A 22,535-nucleotide genomic window follows, 5' to 3' on the forward strand; every position below is an offset into this window, starting at 1 on the left:
ATTTTAGGAGCTTGACAGCAGTTGGCATGTGGAGATTGCAATAGCAGGATCAGTGGGAGAATAGCCTATTACAGCATTAAAAAATACAAATTGTGAAGCCTTGTTTCAGATTACTGTCACTCCATCTTGCTGACCCACCAAAACTTGTTTTTTCATCTTGGCCACAGACTTTTTCTTTTCATTAATTTCATGAAAAAAGGGAGACACCCTTTAAATAAATCAGAATGTTTATTTGAGTGATGTACAAGCTCCACAAAAGGTCAACAAAATATGAGAATATTCTTTTAGGTACAGCCAGTAGTGTAATGCTGTGTGCTTTCTGTTCTTTCAGGTTTTCTTATTCGTTCTATAACAAGTCATTACTTGTAGCTTAGTCGTGTATGAGACTAAGATTCCTGGAAACTTATGCAAGATTTTGTTTGTTTTCATTTTCTAGAGACATTACCAATTTTAAGGCATTACCTCTCCTTCATAAAAAATCTGGTCTGGCAGTGAAACAGACCTGACTCACAGTATTTGCTCTTAATCATCCTGCCTTGCAAGTTAATATGGAGCATTAAATTTCCAGAAGGAAGAAAAAAATCCCTTCTGATGCTATTAATTAGAAGCGTTCTATAGCTCTCAGCTTTCTGAAGCTCTCCGTCTCCTTTTGTTTCACCTATTTTTTTTATACGGCCTTTGCTATTGACTTTTCAATTTTACCCTCACATCCACCCCCCCGTACTAGCACTTGCACCAGTTCTTTTACCACGGAACCAAGCTCAACAATACCCCCAAGCCCACTCTCTGAGACGCTGGCTGGGGAGTCCTGAGAGCTGGGCCAGCCCTACAGCTCCCACCAGCCCAACACTCACTCCCCACGAGACCAAAAATCAAAGGAAAAGGCCCTTAAAATCTAACCATGGGTATAATGAGGATACTCCAAAGAACAATAAGCATATACACCAAAGGATTGTTGAAGTACAAAGGAAAAAGAGAGAAAACTATAGGAATGTTGGCCTGAAAGTAAGAACGGAACAACAGAGTGGATGAGGAAAAAATATATATATACTGTGGGAGAGAGGGCAAAGGGCCACAGCCAGTGGTGATGGTAGCCGGGGCCATGCATCTATCCAATCACATATCTGAACCCAAAACAACAAGGGGGTCTGCCACATGCCTCTGGAGTCGAAGGGAGCCAAAGGGAGCACGACTAATTTCTGCACAACAATGGGCCTGGATGAGCGCCCACACAATGGCAGGTGCTTTGAATAGCAGCAGGATCCTTGCAGTAGGGATCTTCTCCCCTCGCATTCTAAGGGCTTGGGCTATGGTTGTGTAACCTTTGATTTTTAACCAGGCTTCCTTTTGACTCATAATGGATGAAAATGATCTCAAGCAGGGGGCGGGGGACAACAACTAAGAGATAGTCAAGCATGTGAGGCATAATTCCACCCAAGCCTGTTTATGTTTTCTGGTATAAATATTCTTGCCTCCACTTTTTTCCACCTGTTTATTTTTTGCTTCTTTTTAATCACTTTCTTTCTTTTCACACAATGTCCTTATTTGTTTGCCTGCCTAACGTGAAGCCTATTTTTTCTGCCTATCTCTCTTAACTGACTGTTAGTTTTCTGCAACATTTGTGTTTGTTGTGCTGCTACTGGGTTGTCCTGTAGGCCATGATGCAGTGGAAAAGGCAGTTTTCCCCCCACCTTAAGAGCATTCTTTCCGGGGGTCAACAGGTCAGGCTTCACAGATGTCTCCTGCAGACACTCAGTTGTCTAAGGACTGCATCCCTGGGAGTAAGTTTTTGTATGAAACAATGCATCCATTGCTATCACTTTTAAAAATATGTAAAATGTTCTTTTTTTCTTTTTCCGTTTTTTTTTCTTTTCCCTTTTTGTTTTCATTGATTTATTTTTCAATGAAGCAACACAGTGAGTGCAGTTTTTCCAAGGTGGAGGTTTTTTTGTGTTGAGATAATAAAAGAAAGCACTGGTTATCACAAGATAGTGGTGTTTTCTGGCTGCTTTCATTCCTTTAAACACTCCCCGTCTCCACAAGTTTCCTCCAATTGTTCAAATGGGGCCTTAGTCATTCTTGCCCAATGGTGGAGGGAAAGATGCTTTAAAAGGTCTTTCTCCTTCTTATTATGTGTTGCCAGGAGAAAAAAATGAAAACATGTAGTAACTGTCCTGAAATCCACTCTAAGAGACCGATACAAAAACCCTTAAGTAAGCAGGGCTGAAGTCAAACAAAGAGTAAACCTAAATGAACAGAAAGGCAATATTTGAACTGGAGTATCTCTGTGTAGCCTCAATCTCAACAAAAATTGTAGAGAACAGAATGCCTGAGCCAAACGGCTTTCAATAAAGGGTAATCGGCTTTTGCTCTGTTAGAAGGCGGAGCGTAACACTGGTAACAGAGAAGATATTACACTATTTAACATGCAACTTCTGCCTCAGTACATGGAAAAGTGTGTAATTGGAACAATATTTTAAAAATCCACGCACTGAATATCTTACTCCTTTTCATCTTGCTTTTCCTTGTTTCTTTTCCTTTTTCCTCGTTTGATATGGTGCTCTTGCTTCCCCCTCCAAACATCTCCTCTGTATTCTGCAAATTGATAACCCTCTAAATGAATTATGGTAAATGCATAATGAAGGTTTTCTTAGCTTCAGCCCTGCAGCCAGCCAGGATGGAGGATCTCGTTTGGCATGTTTGATTCGTTTTGTTGCGCATTTAGCCCCAGTGCTCCTTCAGAGTGTTCACTGCTTGGGGGATGTAAATAAGAAATTATCCTTGCTGACTAACATGGCTAATACCTCCTCTGGGGTAATCAAAAATTATTAGTCGCTTGCTTCCAATAAACATTAGGGCTCATGGCACTAACCACTGTCAAATCGCTCACCTCTGCCTGCTCCCCAATAGCCATAAAATGGGAGAACAAAAGTGATCAGGTGTGGAAAAAGCGTCCTGGCTACATAGAAACTGAGAGACCGCGGGACTCCTATTATGCCTAAAAAAGCAGCCCTTGGCTTTAAGAGTCATTAAAGCATGTACTAGAGTGGGAATCAGACTAGAAAATGAGCTTATCTTGCATAATGCCCTCAAAAGCTTTGCATAAACGTGAAAAATGAGCGCGTGAAAATCAGCAGCAGAGAGGAAGGACCTGGATTGTAACACATTTCCTTTATCATCCTCCCACTCTCTTGGATGGTGGCAGCCTGCTAAAGCACTACCTGTAGGGTACAGCTGCTTTGCTTGGTTCCAAATATGCTTGAGTGTGTAAACCCTGGTTTACACAAGAGAAAACCACACAGCAAGTGAACAAGCTGTAGCTAGCCTCACTAAGCCAGTCTCCTTAACTCTGTGCTGTTTCTTGGACGGACCTTTGCCATGATCTGGGGTTCGGACATTAGGAGGAGGAGAATTGGGAGGGTGGGGGTGGTGGAAGAGATTAAAGAGCCAAGGGAGGCACAGGAAAGAAAGGAGAGTAAAAGAGCATAAGGCCCATTGGTCAAACACAAAGGGGAAGAGAAGGCAAGGACATTTGAAGTCAGGGTTACACTCCAAATAAGTACACCTTAAACAGCCCTGCGTAAGCTGGCAATCAGGATTTTCGGAGTTTCCCTGCAGGTGTGCCTTTGACAGACTTAGCCTCCATAACCTCTGTGATCAAGAAGGGGGTCCAGGATTGAACACAGAAACCAGTAGCATCTTGCTGTCAGTGCCTTTCATTCAGTGTCTATTGCATGCACCCACATGCACACACACACACGCACACACACACACATGCTTACATTCTCTGTAATCACACACACCAAGACACTGCCAGACAAGAGGAAAACAAATCTGGTGAAGGCTAGAGCAATTGGATTATCACCTCTTAAGGGTGACTTCTTGGCTGACCCCCTTCAGGCTAGCCTGCTGAAACAAGACAAAAAATTCCAGGGAAAACACTCTCTCCCTTTAAAGAACCAAAGCACTGTCATCCTCGTGAAAATGCAATGACGGCAGCATTAATGGACATGGAAATGCCCTTTGGGGCAAGTGCTCAAATCCCTTTTAGCCATATTACATCAGACCCCTGTGCACTCATCATCACCACATGCACTGGTGTAATCAGCAATGGAACATGGGTGTGTAAACCCACTGTATAATGAACTGATACAACAACATTGCACTCTGTCCTTGTTTCTGGCCAAAGCCTGTGGGTAAAAGAAAATAGAGTCAGCCTTTCCCTCTACTATAGTTCAGACTTGACTGCAGCCCTGCAACACTGTTTCCTCTCACTCATCCTGAGATAAGATGTTGTTTCATCCACTTCTCAGAGGAAGACAGAAAGAGAAGAAGAAGAGCAAAAACAAACGTTTCTCACAAGCTCTCCCTTAATGGTACACAACAGACATTCTCCTCAACTTCTGTCACAACAATCTGGGTAATTTTTTCCCTGTGTTTTTCAAATATTAGTTTGCACATTAGGCTGACCCAGTAAATGTGCTTTTCCTGCTGTGTAGGACCACCAGTTCTGGCCAAGCTAGGCCAGACTAGCCAGGTCATGCAAACAGTCCATTCATGATTATGGACCAGAGGGACCAGACCTCATCTAGCACTGAAGCAAAGAGAAAAGGACAGAAGATGACTGGAAGTGGGAGAGTTTGAACTGCTGTGTGAATGGAGGGACAAGGGGTGATGGTCTTGGTCATGTTGTGGGAAGGCTTCAATCCAGTCAACATTATACAGAATATCTTCTCTCATTGTTTTACAGCTGTAGAACAGACTGAGAAGAAAGACTGAAAAAAGGAAAAGAGAGCAGGAGGGAGGAAGGAAAGAGGGAGCTGAGGGAGCTGATCATTCTCTTTAATCACATTTTGGATGAGGGCCAGGTAGTCTGTAGCACTGAGGGCAAGACAGAGAAGGGTGAGAGAGGAGAGGAGCGTGAGGGAAACGGTATGAGAGAAGGACGAAAGAGAAAAAAACTGAGAGATGGAAGAACAAATAGAAAAAGGGAGAGTGAGGATGGGGAAAGGACTTATGATTAGACAAAAAAAAGGAGGATGAGCTGGAGAGCCAAGCCCCTTGAAACAGCTTGAAGTGCAGCCGTGCTTAAGCTCGTGTGCCTATATACCCATACGCACCAAGTCCCTGTGTGTGTGTGTGTTGGTGTGTGTGTGCAAAAGAGAGTGACAGCCATTCCCGTAAATGCCCGCGAATGCTGAATCTAGCAAGAATCTGGTGTTAGAGCAGAGGCAGAGATCCATTTTAAAACTATATGCATTAACTATACTTTTCCCCATAGATTAAGCACTCCACATGAATAATTTAGCCTCTTTTATGCTAATGGGATCATGAAAGTATCCCCTCCACAGTGTGTTTTCTACCCCTCCACAGCAACTCCTCTCAGCTTTCAACAATAGCCCTGCCCCTTCCCAACAAACCATCAGACAGACATATGGCACTGTTTCTACAGTGTATATCTGACATAAGAGCAACATGTACTGACAAGGCTAAAGTTGCACACAGTGGCATATCCCAAAACACTATGGCAATGTTATCTTTAGTAAGCCAGCCAATTTTCAGCTTGTTTTCCATGGAGTGCTGTTGTACTTGCTGCTACTTAGTAAGATATGGCAAGTTATAAGTTGAATGCACCTCATGGCGCACTTGGTTTAATGTTTATGTGAAATCTGTTGAGCTGGTTTTGTAAATGGCTAAAGAGGCAAACTACTCTTCTTACACATTGTTTCACTGTGATGCTTTGTGTGTCGTTTAAGAGGAAAGGGGATATATACTGAAAGTTTATGTTTTTTTTTTTTTTTTTAGCCCTTTTCTCTTTCACCTTCTCCCATCACTGACTAAGACACACACTCATGCATACATGTACGACTAGTACACACTCTTGTTGCTTCAGCATTGTGTTGTGGTGAGGTGGGGGCACAGTGTAAAAATTATCAGTGCTCCAACAGCTGGGAGTAAGGACCATGAAACAGCAGGGCTTAGGTCTGCTTTATTGTTTATCTGTTGTTTATGGGCTAGTGTTCAGCTTTAATTACTACACTAAATTAAACTCTAACAGGCACTTAGAAAGAACCGGCTAACGTATGCACATGTGTGCCCACAGACACACACACACAAACACACAAACCATATATTTTAGATACAAAGACACACCTCACCAATCACTCAAGAACTATAGTATGTGCTACTAAAATGCAACAAGGCTTCCATCTTGTGTTTAGCAGATATTGTGGTGTTATTTCTGTTGTGGTAACATGTTTGTTTTTGTGTTTTGTTTTTTGTCTTTTATTGTTGTTGTTGGTTTTTCTGGCTTTTTCAACATTTTTGGGACATTTTAAGTCCAGAGCATAGCTGTTAAAATACAAAGCCAAAGGTCCTGAAAATGCAGACCTCAACTAGCCTTGCTCATGCTGGGAATACCACGAGTCGTGTCCCCACTAGGAATGACCCCCTTCTCTAGTAAGCACAACCACAAAGACCTTGTTGAGTGGGGCCCCTAGCCAGGGCCAAGAGGGCTCACCACACTCCCCACACATACGCACACACGCAAATGTACCAAAACACCATCAAGCACAGCATGCTCCCTTGGAGCTGAATGCTCAAGCTCTCTCTCTCTGTGCCTTCCCTCCCTTTCTTTCCATCTCCGCCTCTCCCAGTCTCTCTGGGGAGTCTGTCTATCCACAGAGCATGGGGATTGTTCAATTGCTGAGAAAATGTACAAAATGCTTTTTCCTCTCTTCTGTAGAGCCTTTCCATCTACAGTAGAATCTGGGAATTGTACAGAAAGCCCCTTTGCTGAACACTCAAGATGTCATCATGGATTTGGTCTTCATGCATAGCTAATAATTACAAGTGCGGACTGGAAGGGAGGCAGTCCCACACTCAGACTTACACATACACATACAGCAAGAGAGGAAAAAATACACTACCTACCATGCTAAATCTGTATTGGGGATTTACAGTTTATGACTGAACGCATTTGACTTTACTGTGTTTGGTGTGTGTAGATGTACAGAGTATTTCTTCACACTGCTTCATCACTCTTTGAGTGCTTAGCACATTGCAGACACCTGCTTGGAAACCAGTTCTATCTTAAGGCATGCACATTCATCAAGTTTAACTCCCTGCAACTGATGTCTCTGATGTTTCTAGATAAGCTTGGAGGAGCTCCAAAGGCCTGTTAATCATAATGATGAGCATGCAACGAGACACTGAAGTTATTGTGCATTATTCTCTGACCCATCTCCCCTTAACGGCTGATACTTGTTTACCTAATAAGAACATAGGGAGTCACTTGCTAAAATCAGTAAGTGAGATGGCAGAATAAGTTCTGAGTGTGATCAGTCAAGTTTTCTTTCTTTTTTTTTTTTTTTTTTTTTTTTAAAGAAACTTTGAGAAAAGTTGTTTCCTTCCTTGTTTTATTTCTTGATGAAAATCTTTTCTGAACGAGGATAGGACATATTTGCAAATGTGATAAATCTCTTTTTAGGTTCTGGCTCAAAATGATGTTCACTACAGAGTATCAGAAAATTCTTTAAAATAATAAATAAAAAAAAGAAATTTAATCCAATGTACATCCAAATTAGCCAAATGCAGATAGAGAAACAAAAATGAATAAATAAATAAATAAATAAATAAATAAAAAAGAAATTTGAATCTGCTCACTGTTAGATATGTCTCAGCAATTTGAGGGAGGAGTAGACAGGAGTCTTACATTCAGGGATGCTTCTTGGTTGATTTTTAAGCTTAATATTTGTCAAGCCACAGACACACATAAAGCACACTTTTCAAGGTGGTAAAGTTTTTTTTCTTGCCAGCTGGAACTCAGAAGCACTGTGGGTCTCGTGCAATCTTTCACTCCCTCCTCGTTCACTTTCACCCATCTATTCTGTCTTCCTCAACTGATCCACATTGTCACCCCTTTTAACAGGGGCCAAGCTGTTAAAGACCCCATTACTGAAGTGAAGCGCACATTTCACATTTTCTCAGTGGACTCGAGAGTGCGGACTACAAATTTTATGTTGAAATGTATCGAGAAAGGAGACAAGTTCATGCGTGGAGTGGAGTGGAGTGGAGAAGGGGGTGAGGAAGGGAAGGCTCTGTCAGAATGGAAGGGCCAGATTCGGGAGTCAGCGAGCGCTTCAAGCGTTAACGTAATTGCAAGAATGTGAAAAATGAGGCGGCAGGGCTCCCGAGCGGAGCGAAAGGTCAGAGCATGCCTCACACAAAACAACTGGCTAGAGGACGGCCTCATTAGACCACTAAATCAGTTGCTCTTGGTTTTTTGCCTTTTTTCTATCCTTCTCTGTTCCCACTTTTTCACCTTCTCGACTCTTTAACCTCTGTACTTAAATGACTCTTCCTCCACCATCTTTAAATCTCGGTATCTGTTCTAAGCTACTTACTTAGTTTGTATCAAGAAACATTATGAGCTGCTGGATGTTGCATTTAGCATGATCCAGTGTAGGTCTACATTGGCCCAGTGCATGGTGCTGTACCGTAACTGTCTTTGGCCTGTATTGATCTGCTGTTACTGGATACGGTGGGGAATGGAGTCGATAAGTGCTCTGTGGATTACAGGTCACTTGTACTTATGTGTGTAAGATAATCAATAGGCAGTGCATTTCTTTCTCTTGTCGGCCCCCCACCCCCCTTTTCCCTATTATGTTTTTGGCTTCTCTTTATTCACCATGTATTAGCACTTGCAAATGGTAAGACAAAAACTATTCTTGTACGTTATTTGATACTCCTCTGATTTGTCGGATTTTGTTGTTGCTTTTCCGCGTTTTTGCATTTGCCCAGGTGTCCTTTGTGCTCTGCGTGACAACTCAATGTGACCTGCATTTATTGCCCAACATCTGTCAATGCACTGTCATGAAAGAAAGCGAGAGGAAAATCCTCTAGCTAGGAGTGTCAAATTATTATTAACCAAGTCTCTTTATAATTGATTAAGTAACCTGATTAGTTATCACTGTCTTCCTCTTTCTAACTAGCTTGAGAACAGCCTGGGATTTCTTACATAGCCAACCACAAAAATTTATTGTTGTCCTCAGTCTGTGGTCACTATTAGCTAAAACCCTGAATCGGCTGCTTCTGTCAAGAGAGATGATTTAAATCATGCTCCACAGAGGACGCAGTCCATCAATACGTTTGATTGCTTATTGGCGAAACGATGGCCTTGAACAGACACAACAGTCATCCTCACACAGCGAGTTGGAAGAAGTGTGTACTTGAGCGGGTTCGTGTGTGTCGAAAGTGTGATGAAATTCCATGAAAAACTCTGGACATTGCCAGAGGGTGTATAAAGAAAGAGACACAAAAAAAACACACTCTGCCGTCAGTGGAAGGAAACTGCTCGTGCATTCAAAGCAAGGCGAGGACAGGAAAACAGAAGTCAGGTGCACATTTTAAGCAACATGCCAGTGTTTTCTTTTTTTTTTTTTTTGTTTGTTTGTCTGTTTACAATTTTATATCTGATAATGAGGCAACAATGTAAGCCAGATTGTTGTGGCTTAAACACACTGTATTTAATCTGTAATAATTCAAATACATTTCTCTTTAGGTAGGCCAAGTGCAAGATAACACAAGCTTCAACGAGACATGATCATGGGCTGTTGTGCAAGCAAAGTTGATATGGTTTAAATTCAAGTGAGAACTGGTAGAAATATACTATTAATCACCAGCTTTTGTTCAGCTCTCTAAATAGCAATGTCTTGGAAAGCCTTTCACAAGATCAGTGTATTACAGGGTTGTTAGGTTAGCTGTTGCATGTGTCTGTGGTTGAGTGTTATAGTGGATAAGCATGTTCATTTTTAGGTGTGATTGTGTTAACATAGATTCTGGTCAAAAAAAAAAGAAAGGAAAGGAGCCTCCGAAGGAACGTCTGTGACATGTAAAGAGACATTTATTCACTATAGATTTCACATCAGACACAGTAAAGTGAAGTGTTGGCACCTCATTCCATGCATGAGGATTAATGTCCTACATGGATGTATGTATGTTTACGTGTTTGTGCTTGAGCGCACAGGGACACTGTATGCTCTTGTGTGAGTGAGCATGCTCACCTTGTTCACTGCTGTTGTCACCGCTCTGTGAAGCGTGTCCCCCGCTGGAGGGCCCTGGTGTGCCGGCTGAGTGTGTTGAGGTGGCGTCATCGTGGTCTCTCCAGGAAGCTGGGTTCTTTGGTTTAAAAATGGAGAACGCAAGCGTGGGATCCATCCATCCATCAGTGCATCCAACCGCATTCCCCAGCCAAGCCACAAGCAGGAGCAGAGGAGAAGGTGGAAGAGAAGCACAGAAGCACAGAAAGTCCATTTGAGTGTACTGGAAACATGAGACTGACATCTCTAAGTGTCTACTGTGAGGAACTGTGAGTTTCCTTGGCCTGTTTACATTCTCCTGGCAAGGCGAAGAGCCCTACTGCTTAGTTCTAAGCTAGCAGACAATCAAATAAGCTAAAATAATCATATATGAATGGAAAGAAAATGATGCTCTAATGCAGCTGGCTATGAGTCAAAACACTGTAATCAAAGTGTTTCATTAATGCATGAGAGCAAAATACAGTACAGTTAATGTGGCAGTTGATTTTGAGAGCTGCAAGAAAGAGCACTTGTGAGTAATCGTCTAAACACATATGGCAGAGCCCAGTGGTGTTCATTTATACCATACCCAACTGAGACTTCCGTGTCAAGTGAGAAATATAGAGGTAAAAAGTCTAAACACACCACAGCTGCCATTAATCATTACCACTGTCAGAAGTGAAAATAAGATATGACAGTGATTCTCCTGCTAATCTGCCAAAAATGTGTTCACGCCTACACTGACATATACACACACCCACAAAGGCTTTCAGGAATATGCTTATACTCACATGCTAATGACATAATAGAGCAAGAAGTATAAACACACATGTATGTACACTCACTTTTATATATACAAAGATATTCTGAAAAATGTGTGAAATCTCTTCTAGCTAACTTCAAGAAAAGATCCATAAACAAATTCAGGGCTTCTAAGGAAACTTATTCTTCTGTCCTTCCATCTGACTACCCCCCCCCCCCCCTTTCCCTCTCTTTTCAGGGCATTCCCACTGCCCTGTCAGTGCACATGGGGAAACAGGATTTTCTACTGTACAGGAAAGGCTTTATCAGTGCCACATGAAGGCAGGCTAGAGGTGGAATTTCCTCTACCATTCACGGAATAGAGGCAGACTAGTCACGTCATTTAATACGTTTGTACACACAGACGCACCAGCTCAATCAAATACACACAGAGCTGATACAGCCACATAGCTCATGCAACCCTAGCTAGTCTTTCCCAATTTAACATGTCACCTTAGCATGATGACAAAATGTTGGCAAATGTGAGGCCTAATGTTGTCTGCGGCCCGAGAGAAGCAGCCCCTTGAGCAGAACCCAAGCCAAACAAACACAGGCCTTCACGAAGGCTTCCCACAAACCTCAACCCACTTCTCAGTTCCTGCTATGTGTTTTTTCTTTCTCCCTCAAACACACATAAACACAAATACATTCATGTAAAAGTAGAGGGGGTATGTACCCAACACAGAACATTCCAAGGAAAAGACCTTTTTTTTTTTACCATTTTCTCCAATCTGAGTTCTTGATGAATTTCTTTTCCCTCATTCCCCGCCATAGAGGAATCCGCCTGCCTGCCTGCTTTGGTACCCCAGTCAGAGTGAGCTGTACTGGAGGAGGACAGACAGGAAAGAGCCTGGAGACTAATGGAGGTTCGAAGGGAAATAAAGGCTATAAGACAAGCCGCTGCCGAGCTCCCCTGGGCACACAGTCCTGATGTGCTGCTGCTTGTTCTGCTGTGGAGGCGAGGTTGTTTCTATGCCTGTGAGCGAGGCCCTTTTATCTGCTAAGTTTTTTGGGGAAGGCGGGCTGTTTTTTCAAACAGCTTGGAGCTGAAAACAGCAGACAGAAACACACAAAACCCTTCAGACCTAGCGCTCCACTCAAGGCCCTCTCAGCGTCAGCTGTTCACCGGATGGCAATCAGATAAAGAGCTTGGAGAATTACTCAGAAGAGGGGTAAGAAGACAGGGTGAACAATAGCCCATGCGTGGGTTTTAGCCTTCTATAGTGAGCCATGGGAGAAGTGTCCCTGCTCTGAAAGAGATAGGTGATTGCAATGTTTTCATTCTCTGGGCCACTGATCAACACATGGGAACTGGGTCTGTTGTTATAGTAATTTTCTGTTATTCTCAGCACAGCATGCTTAGTAAAATCGCTAATGTGGGAAAAGCCCATCAGTGCCCTTGTCTTTGTCATATGCAGCACCACGGCAAGAAAGGGGGAGAGGTAAGAATCCCAGAATGCATTATGTATTTAAGCAGAGCTAAGTTATACACTCTCAGAAGGAGCTGCTGTTGATATAAGAGAAGTAAATGACTGGGTTTCATTTCCTCATGATGAGACACCCAGTTCAGGCAAGGCTTCAGACAAACCTGAAACGCTATACTGGCTGCTCTCTACACACTCTCTTAGCTGCGGCCACAGCATGGTTTTAATGCAAAAGTGGAATCGATAAGAATTAATTTAGCTATCATTGCAGAGTAATGTGTCATTTTTAATGGTGTTGCACTAAATTAAATTCAAAGACACCTCAGCTAATGGTGTGAAAGGCAATGATATTTTTGCTATGATTTGCTACCCTTTGGATTTAATGTACCTATATGTTGGAATAAGAGATTTTTTTCGTTTGGCTCTTAAAGAGCAAAAAGAGGACTGCAGCGCTTAATATGACCTAATAATAACAATAATAATAATATTAATAATGGTATTGTAAATTGTACAACCAGAGCGCATGCTCCTTTTTCAAATACCTATAAGTCACCGCTCATTCATTACCTTGTCTGCAAAACAAAACAGGGAATATCAAAACAACAGTTTTAACTTTCCATGCTACACAAGACGACAAAAGCAACAGCCTTTCCTCTGTATGAATAATTTAGAGCGACTCTCTGAGCTATGGCGGGCACATCATCAGACACTGTGCAACACAAACACACACAACCATTTTGTCAGAACCCCCATGGGTCTGATAAAGTTCAAACAAGTTGTAGAAGAAAAAAAATCCTGTCATCCAAACAGTCTTCTTCAATCTACACAAGGAGTCCTCAAAGAAGAATAGAGGAAAAAGCAAAAGAGGAAAAAAAGAGAGGCCTCAAGCTCATGTGACTATTCCCCCAAAGCTGGGCATAATTAGGAGTCAAACATGGTTCACTCCATGCTCTTCACTAATTGTGTTAAAGAGCAGTGTTACCAAGAGGAGGAGGAGGGAAATGCTAGCAAGCAAACGTGCATTTATGTGCAGGCGAGAACACACACACATACACGAATGTGCACAATAGGACAAGATGGAGAGTAAGATACTAAAGAAGCACGGTCTCTTGGGGCACCCTTTTCTATTTGCTGGGGTTAGCAACTGGCGGCTGATAATACAAGTTGTAATTAATATAAAAGCAGGAGACAATATGGGAAGGATTGCCTGTAGTGCAGCCAGGCCACAAGAGAGCGAGAGAATGCTGCTGTCTCTTTTGCTCCTGTCCCCTGTTTCTCATTTACAAACACCTGCCCAGCACAATCTTACCTCCCTTACTGCACTCTGTCTACATCCCTAGGAATTTCAAATAAAATTGATTTAGCAGCATCATTGAATTTCCCTCAAATTCCCTTGAAACCCAGGGGGAAAGGGGGGAAATCTGTCTGCACAGGAGCAGCATAAGGTAGACTGAGACAGACCAATCTCATGAGTGTGTGTTTGTGTTGTACAACCAGTGTGAGGAGCAGCTACAGGGATCCCGTGTTGAACATGTACAGAATTGCTGACACACCAGAAACACACAGGACCATAAATCATGAAGCAAACTGACATTTCAAGACACATCTTGCCGCATGGCACAAAGAAAGAAAAAAACTCCTCACACACTTTTTTTTTTTTGTTTTTTTTTTGAGTTGAGTTAAGTTCATAATTATATGCAAAGCCCGTGGAAAAAAGAAAGTGTAGGTGAACATCTATTGAACACTTGAGTATTTACAACACCCTCAATTATCCAGAATATAAAGAGTCCTTAATTCAGCAGCTAATAATTCTCCACAGCGTGTTTTAACAGATAGGAAGGATAAACTGATTGCATTTATGCCTGAAAACTTTCTCTGAGGCAAAAATAATAGTCCCTGCTGAGGAGTCACATTACATGTGCAAAATGCTTTTAGAAAAAAGTTTTTCAAAATAAAATCTAAATTCATGGGTTTTACATACATCAAAAGGAATTTTCTTTAAGAAGAAAAAGAAATAATGAAACTGACAGTTCATTACGGATAATTCTGCTTTCATTTATCCCTTGTAACACATAACAGGTTTTTCACATTAGCATGTAAATTTATGCAACTTTGATCATTGTCTGTATATATTGTAGTTAAATCTAAGCAAATGTATAAGGATCTCATGATCCTGAAATGACTGGTGAACAACTATTTATTACAGGTTTTTTATAGCGTGTGGGAGATGCAACAAGTGAGCAGAGCGTCTCTTCAGCCACAGCAGTAATGATTAGACGTGCCTGCCAACGGGCCCCTGTTTCTGAACACTAATCAAATAGGAAATGTAAGGCCAGACAGCCAAACTTCACAAAACAATCGTACGGAATAGACAGAGCAGCTCAAGTCAGCACTGCACTGTTTTCATGAGGTCCAAACACAGTCATCCCCTGAGGAGAACAAAGCTTGTAGAATTAGACCACCTCAAAAACGGAGAATTTCCACGGTTCAATGGGCCAGCCCGGCCCGAGGGCTCACTGTCCGAACAGAAATAGGACAGGACATTACGAAGCACCTACCCTCACTGATACATAGTAAATCACAGCAGAAGACTGAACTTTTGATGTCACCACATCTGCCCATATATCTGGTACAGTGCCACAAACCTGTACCAGAGAATAAGATCTAAACAGAAAGGGCTTGTTTTCCTTTTTTTCCACTTCTAGTCAAACACTTTCAACATAAGCTGCACCATAACTATGGAAACTAGTGGAACTCCCTGAAGAAAGCTCTCAAAAACAAATCATTTGGGGGGCCTGCAAATACAGCACAGTTTCCATATGAAAAATCTGGAGTCATGCAGAAATTCAAATAGTCTCGTCAACGTGATGCATATGCACAAAGGAAATGAAAAAGCCCTCTGCTAAGATTGACTGAGGAAGCAGCACAATGGCACAAGAAGGCGCAAAGGCTAATTTATTAGAACAGATAATACTCAGACATTGTTAATTCTATTTGTCTGCCTAATTGGATGTAGCACGGAAGAGACAGAAATTTTATTCATTAATTAAAAGACAAGAGCACAAACCGTTCACAAGTACACACAGTCATTTATGAAACTACACGGCTGTTTCTTTTTTTCTTTCCACATATTTCATTTTGTGTGCAACTCAACATCTTTTTCCCTCCGTTCATATAGACGGGGTCGATGTGAGGAGGGGTGATGAGTTCGGAAGCCTTGGGTGGGCTACATGGTTGAGATAGTCACCGCCAGAGAATAAAGGAAATCAACAGTGTCAGCAAGGCCTCATCTTGCTCTCACTATACCATAATCCAATCATCTGCAAGACAGTGCTGCATTCAAGTGTAAATAAAACTGTGCTCATTATGCTCTGCCATCAGGTATGGGGGGTAGGAGGGCAGAAAAGGAAAAAGACATACATAAAAACAAGCTTAACGGGCTGCCTCCTTCTCAGTGAACAGCCTCATCATCTCCAGAAAAACCAACTTTCTCCAAACGAGATGTAGCCCCGGGCTATATATTAAAAATGCATATCAAAGCAAAGAAAAATGGACGTGAGAGAGTCTAACTAAATAAATTAGCATATCTAACTATCAAACTGCCTTCCTTTCCTCAATGAGACAAGGACAGAAATAAATAATAAAACAGAGCCAAAGATAACTGAATAAATAAAAATGTAAAAAAGAAAAAAAACATATATTGCACTTTTGCGGCTAAATGTATCACTGTGTGTTGTTGTTAGACTGCTGTGAATTAGCTTTTATAATTTACTCAATGTACATATTTTCATTTCATGTTATACTTTGTGCAAATACTATAGTAAAGTGCGTGCACTGTTACACATGATATTGTACTTTATTTTGAAAAGATAGCTATTAAACTGCAGTATGAATGTTTCCATGAGGTGCAATGATCATTAAAATCCCTTCTCATTTCAAACATGGCTCCAAAAGTAAACAAGTGGAGGGAGAAGAAGAAAAAACAAACAAACAAAACAACTCTTCTGCTTTGGAAAAATTCCGCCCAGCAGTTACGTGTAATAAAAAGTTCAATGGTGCCACAAAAGTGAAATAAATCCCTCAAACCTTAAATGCCTAATGAGGTGGTCAGTCCAAACGACTCAAAGATAAATAGCCTGTCACGCAACCTGCTTTGTTTATTGCTGCTCCTTATTTTGCTTTATTGGCATATTTAATTTTTCTAATTATAATAATATTTCCTACAAGTGGAGCGATGACAAAGCTGATGTCTGAGCATTGGAGGCTCCATCGGAAATTGGCTTGAGTATCAACCATCTGCCATGAAACTAAACAGGCCAGTTTATCTAATCTCTCCAATATAAACAACAGCATGCCTCATTTCTACACTTGTGTTGGAGGATCACACTGTTACCGCTTTTCTTTTTTAACCTTCTATCTGAAACTCGTCATAGTCCTGTTCGGTGTAACTAAAGCTTAGTTCACCTGGTGCAGCGCGCGCTGAATCCCCTGTGAAGGCGATGGGCAATCCACTGCTGTTAGGCCTATAGCCAGACCCAACAGATGTAGCACTGAGACTTTGCATAACACTTAAATCTGCTTTTAATTCCTAATAGGCTTGGCCTTGTGCTGCACAGATATTAACCAGTCACTTTGTTACACTATAGTCGCTCATTTTTACTCCCCCACCAAAAACATTGGCTTTATCACAGCCATGCAAGGCACCGTCATTCACAGATATCCACTCAATATTACATTGTCAGCTCAACTCACACTGCAGGGAGAATATTCTGTGTTTATTACAACAACAAAAATAATGCGTGATTTCAAGTAGGGGGAATCGATCTTGAAATTTAAAGCTACTGTACTTCAGGTGCATATAATTGAATTCAGCGTTATGGAGCCTCCGGCCATAAAACGGGGGAGCAGAGGAGAAACCAACTCCAGTACAAACCACACGGCAATCAATAGGAAACAATTAAACACATTAACATCAACAGCAATGGGAAGCCTCCAGACGAACCATCATATAGCTTGTGAACTTGACATTGATGGTAAGCCTTCAGCTCTGAGATCTCACACCACTTTCTCCACCTCTGCAGCAAAATCCACAGCTTTACGCGCAGACCATATCCAGGCTCCTAACGCACAACCCAAACATAAAGCCCTTTTCTTTTTCTTTTTTTTTAAATATTGGCCTAAAGCAAAAGCTTATACGACTGATACCCTGCTTTAACGTTAAACCTGCGTAAAAGATAATTGCCTCACTTTTTTTTTTCCTTATTCCATCAGCGTGCATTTGTTCCAAAATGCGGGGCAGCGATGTAACACACGTCCCCTCTAACACGCATACACACACACACAAGCTCATTCAATTACTCAACACGCACGCGCCAGCACCAACGCATTATGCACACATGACTGCTCCTAATCAAAAGACTAAAACAATAACTCGGCCTATTGTATCACATGTAGCTTTTGACCTTAGAACGTCGATCGGCAGATTTTCCTTGCAGAACAGAGCATGCTCTATTTACTGACGGCACAGCAGGGTCACACGCTGAAGTAGCCTCAAAGTTGGCCATGTGACAAAGTGATTATTTTAGAAAGTAGCCGATTTGTCGCGTGCATTAAAAAGAACATGCACCCTGCAACAGATATTGCAACAGCACGTCTACGAATAAATAACAGCGACGCTTGTTACTTACGTGATCTGCAAGGTTAGTTGACGATCCCGAAAGTTCTTCGTGATCTGATTTTGAGCTGCCATCCCGTTCGTCAATAACTAGATCTATTGGCATTTTTCCTTTCAAACAGCTGATGTACCGGTGGCAAAAATTGTCGCAGAGCTCGTGCACCTATAAGAAAAGAGGAAGGAAAGAAAAATACACCTTTTTTTCAGGATGGGGAAACGCTCCAGTCAGTCCAAGAATAACTCCAATTAAGGGGCATTATCGGCGGCGAGGAAACAATAGTGAAATTGTTGCAGTGCTTATTATTCTCCTGAGAGCAGAGCAACAAGTTGAACGACAAAAAATAAACAGCATGCCGTAAGCTGGCGAGATAATGAGCGACTGAAACCAAATCTGCGGATCAATAGCAATGTGCAGCACTGGCACAGAGGCTCTGACATAATTCATCAATAGTCACTGCAGCTGCATCAATTATTGGCTTCATAAAACAGCATTTTTTATTATTAAAAAAAAAATTAAAATCTTCCAACTTTTCTTTCTCATTGTTTTCCGGTGTTCTTTCAGATATCAATAACAGCACTGCGCTGAATCTTGCTGCAGGTTTGATCATATCTCTCATATTTAAGCTTTTTGAGCAGGTGACGTGTTTAGTTTATTTAATTTAAAAATAAAAATTAAAAGGAAAAAATGTATCTATTTCTGAAACGTACCTTTTCTAATTCCAAGAGGTGAAACCGTAATACTTGTATGGCTTGTATCATCTGAAATAAATAAAAAATTAGACACAATTAATATGACCTTATGAGCAGTTTTTTTCCCCTTAAACTCGTGCAGAGCTATAAAAATGCTACTAGGAGTAAGAAGTGCACAACAGCTAACTGTAAAAGTTGCATGTCCCAGTCTAATAAGTAATTAAACACTGGTGAGCTGGGGTTTAGATAAGAAGTCTGAACCAAGACAGTAAAGCCTCAAATGGTCTCGTAGCTTCACTTCAACGCAGAACTGGGATCTGTGCGAAAGTTGGAATCCTATGTTCACATATTTATACTGCTGGGACATTTTAAGATCGTATGCACAGAAAATGCGCTTACCAAATTGTCCAACTCTGGATTTGATGAAAATAAAGGTTTTTCTGCTCGGACCTAAAGTAAAACAGCAAATGTAAAAGTTACTTAATCGTGAAATGAAATAAAGTGATACTTTTTCTTCTTACCGTAACCAGTACAAAAAAAAAAAAAAAAAAGAAAAAAAGAAAAAAAGAAACATTTATATGTCTTAAATTAAACTTGCAGCAATGTTTATATATTGTAATTATGGAGGCAGTTTTTCTGTTTTCCTCTGCATATATATAATCAGAAAACCTGAAGCCTGAAAGCAGCTGTAATATCCAGTATATGTATTTTTTCATTGTGCAAAATTGACCTGTTTGGCAAAGACTGCAATGTCCTCATTGAAGGAGTCTGAAGAGCAGACATCGCCGCCTGCTACGCCGGGCTCCCTCGGAGTACACGTCGCCAACTCGCACTTCTCGAAAACCAGTGCGAGCAATGGGAATAAAGGGTGACTGCAAGAGGGGAAACACAGCCTGAGTACAAGCAACACACCGGCTCCACACTGCAAAAAATGTCCTATCAACCTGTATTTGTGTCCGTTCTTAATTTTTCTCATCGCAACTTTAAATGAAAATCTGCCACACGTCAATTAAATATATATTTGTTTACAGACTTTTAGCCTTTTAGCATTTCACCTTGAACCAGCAGCAACATTTTAAGATAAGACAGACAAAAAAAACATATCTGGTATCAGATCAATTCTTTAGCTGTTAACTGTTTTGTATTAAAATAAATCAGAATACACATCTGGGATATTATAACTCAAAGTCTAAGAACCATTTAGGCTGGATATATTATTTGACTTGTTGAAACTGACATTTCTTGCAGTGCAAAGAAAAGGAAAGCAGACTGAGAAGTCAAGAAAACTAAGAGGGGAAAAAAAACAACAGCGATGTCTTTAGAATAAAATTATATCGATCTATACGGTTTGCTATAAATCTTGAAATGATATATTTCTGCTACGACACGTCTGTGATTCGCTGAGGAATTAAATAGTTTACACAAAACAGGCCTACAGCTTTTATAGAGTTAAAACATAACTTAAAATTATTCAACATCCAGAGACAATCAAAAATATTTTTATAGGTTATAGTTTAAGACAAAATTTAATTTTATATCATGCATAAATTTGATAAACGCCCGGCTTTAGAATATTTATTTCTGTCGTTTTGATACGAGGGGGTATAAAAATGAAGGTAAACTCGATTCCGTATACATAAAAACGTAAGTACAAGAGATGAGATGGATTTACTCAACACTACAGCCCAGATTATATCAGTGGATTATAGCACTTTCTGTGGACGTATCACTGAACAAAAGCTGTAATCATATTTTCAGTTTTGTATTCATCCATAAGTGTTTCGGCGTGTGGGATTAATCTTTTGAAAGTATGTTTAAGAAGATGGTGCGTCGCAATGCAATGTGTGTGTCTATGTGTGTGTGTTTATGTTTTTTTATATAACATTTAAGACAAGAGCAAAGGTATTTAAGTCGCTGACATTTTTTTTTATAACTGGCAGTTATTTTTAAGGGAGTTTGTTAGTAAAGGTGTTTTTTTTCCCCTTTTGTGTTTCAAACTATTTCCTTGGAGTGTGCGACTTCCGAGATTGGTCTCCTGAGCTTCCATATTTTACAAGCTCGGGGCTCATATTTTTATTTACTGCGGGCTTGACGATGCTTTATACAATTAGTGTAAAGTTACGCATTAACGAAACTCCCCAAACCAACAATAGAAGTCCAAACTGCGGATAGACTTACACAAAACTCAATTAAAGTTGAAAGCAGGAGTGAAGCAAAAGTTTTAAAAAAATTAATAAAAAAAAAAAACAAAAAAAAAAACCTGAAAACTTTGAAAAAAAAAAAGGACGCAAATTTAGTTTGTGCAAACCTTACCCATAAATTTGATCTTTATCCCTCTTTAAAACGTCGTTGACAGCAGAGCCCATGCTCGTGGGCATAACGTTTGGATGAGGAGCGTGGGCTCCGTAGTGCTGGCTGGCGTGCAGCGGCGGTCCGTGGTTCAGGTGGTGGACCTGGGGAAGCGGCCGGGGAGCATGCGGGTCCCCGTACATCGACGCCGGGACTCCATCCATCCCACCGTAATGGGCCAGCTCATCGTACTGGGAATAAAATTAAAGTAAAAGTGAGCGCAATTCCCGGTTACTTTTGAAACAAATGTGGAGAAAAAAGTACAAAAAAAAGCACGTCGTCTCATTCTGAACACACGCAACGGATAAACTACTAAGCTGTTGGATGTGAGAACACGATGCAGCCACGGCGGAAAAGTGTAATATATTCAAATCTGCTATATTGTTTGCCATTACCAGAAACATAATAACTTTGGTGCTCCCCTCTGCACGCAGAGTTTGGTGGGTGAAAAGAGCGAATTAGTTTGGCGTCTCCAGTGAAACTGCTCCACGACTGTCGTGGAGGCTGTCGGTAAAAGCAGAGGCTGTCACTTCGCTTCAAGAGTGAGAACGCTGCAAAAATGTCAAATATAGGGGCTTTGATATGGATACTTTGTAAATTTGCCAGCACACGACAAGAGGGTAGCGATCTCTACAGAGGATTTGAACAGGTAAGTGTAGGAGATTTAAAACCTACCCTTTGCGCCATCAGGCTGCGCTCCAATAAACTCCTGAATCTGTCCGTATATTTAATATCCCAGTCCCGGTTAGAAAAGTGATTTAGAGGCAAGATTCCTCGTTCAACCAACTTTGCGAATTGTCCTATTCGCCACTGTGGTTCAGTTTAATTCGTAGCATTGGAGAGTTTTGCAATTTTTCTTGTTTTCCCTTCTTTCCTTGAAAAAAAAAAAAAAGAAAAAATGCGCCAAAGTGAAGGTTACAATCGGCCCATCAACAACCTGCATGTAACTAAACTGTCGTGTCTCATGGCTTTTTGCCACTCCAGCTGTCAATCAAAGCCAGAGGTTGTCAAGGTAATGAATGAATGACGGTTGGTGATGATGTTCAAGAGAAGGACGAATCTTTTTAGTCCATTTTCATCCCGCAAGTCCGCGTCTCCTTTGATGCCTCCAGATCGCTATCTTGTTTTATTATCACTGTAAGAAAAAAAAAAAAAAAGGGAAGAAAAAGCTGCAGAAATTAAGAGATTGCGATTCGGATCTCTCCTTTCTTTTCCCCCCGTAGGTATTTCGTCTATCTGGCGAGACTGAGATGAGTGAGTGTCAGCGAGTGTTGGCAGGTTGGCTGCTAGCTTGCTTATAGAAACAGAGTCAGTTCGCAGCGCTGAGCGGTGGGCGAATGAAATGACGGATCCCGGAAGTGGTGGTGGCCATAGCCAGTCCTACAGCAGCTCCACACAAGAGAGAGGAGAGACCAAATCTTGTGATATGCAGAGTATATGCGAGGCACAGGGAAAGCTTCAACTCCACACTGGAGGCGAAATAGCTGAAAGCAACACAACCTCCTACTCCTTGTTTTG

General features: G+C 41.2%; 1 protein-coding gene across 4 annotated transcripts in view; it reads right to left on the reverse strand.

Moving 5' to 3' along the window:
• The window catches only part of meis2a (Meis homeobox 2a), a 74,641-nt gene extending 52,353 nt beyond the window's left edge, over nt 1-22,288 (reverse strand). For all 4 annotated transcript variants that reach the window (XM_079262741.1, XM_079262739.1, XM_079262740.1 and 1 more), the window contains exons 1-7: nt 21,693-22,288; nt 20,982-21,208; nt 19,399-19,540; nt 19,068-19,118; nt 18,687-18,737; nt 17,992-18,141; nt 10,065-10,179 (exon numbers count right to left, since the gene is read on the reverse strand). In XM_079262741.1, coding sequence (XP_079118867.1) covers nt 10,065-10,179; nt 17,992-18,141; nt 18,687-18,737; nt 19,068-19,118; nt 19,399-19,540; nt 20,982-21,208; nt 21,693-21,704 — 748 coding nt within the window. In that variant the 5' untranslated portion in view covers nt 21,705-22,288. The remainder of the gene's footprint in view (nt 1-10,064; nt 10,180-17,991; nt 18,142-18,686; nt 18,738-19,067; nt 19,119-19,398; nt 19,541-20,981; nt 21,209-21,692) is intronic.
• Between the last annotated feature and the right edge of the window lie 247 nt (nt 22,289-22,535).

Source organism: Telmatherina bonti (assembly GCF_933228915.1).
Source record: "Telmatherina bonti genome assembly, chromosome: 22".
Classification (NCBI taxonomy): Eukaryota; Metazoa; Chordata; class Actinopteri; order Atheriniformes; family Telmatherinidae; genus Telmatherina; species Telmatherina bonti.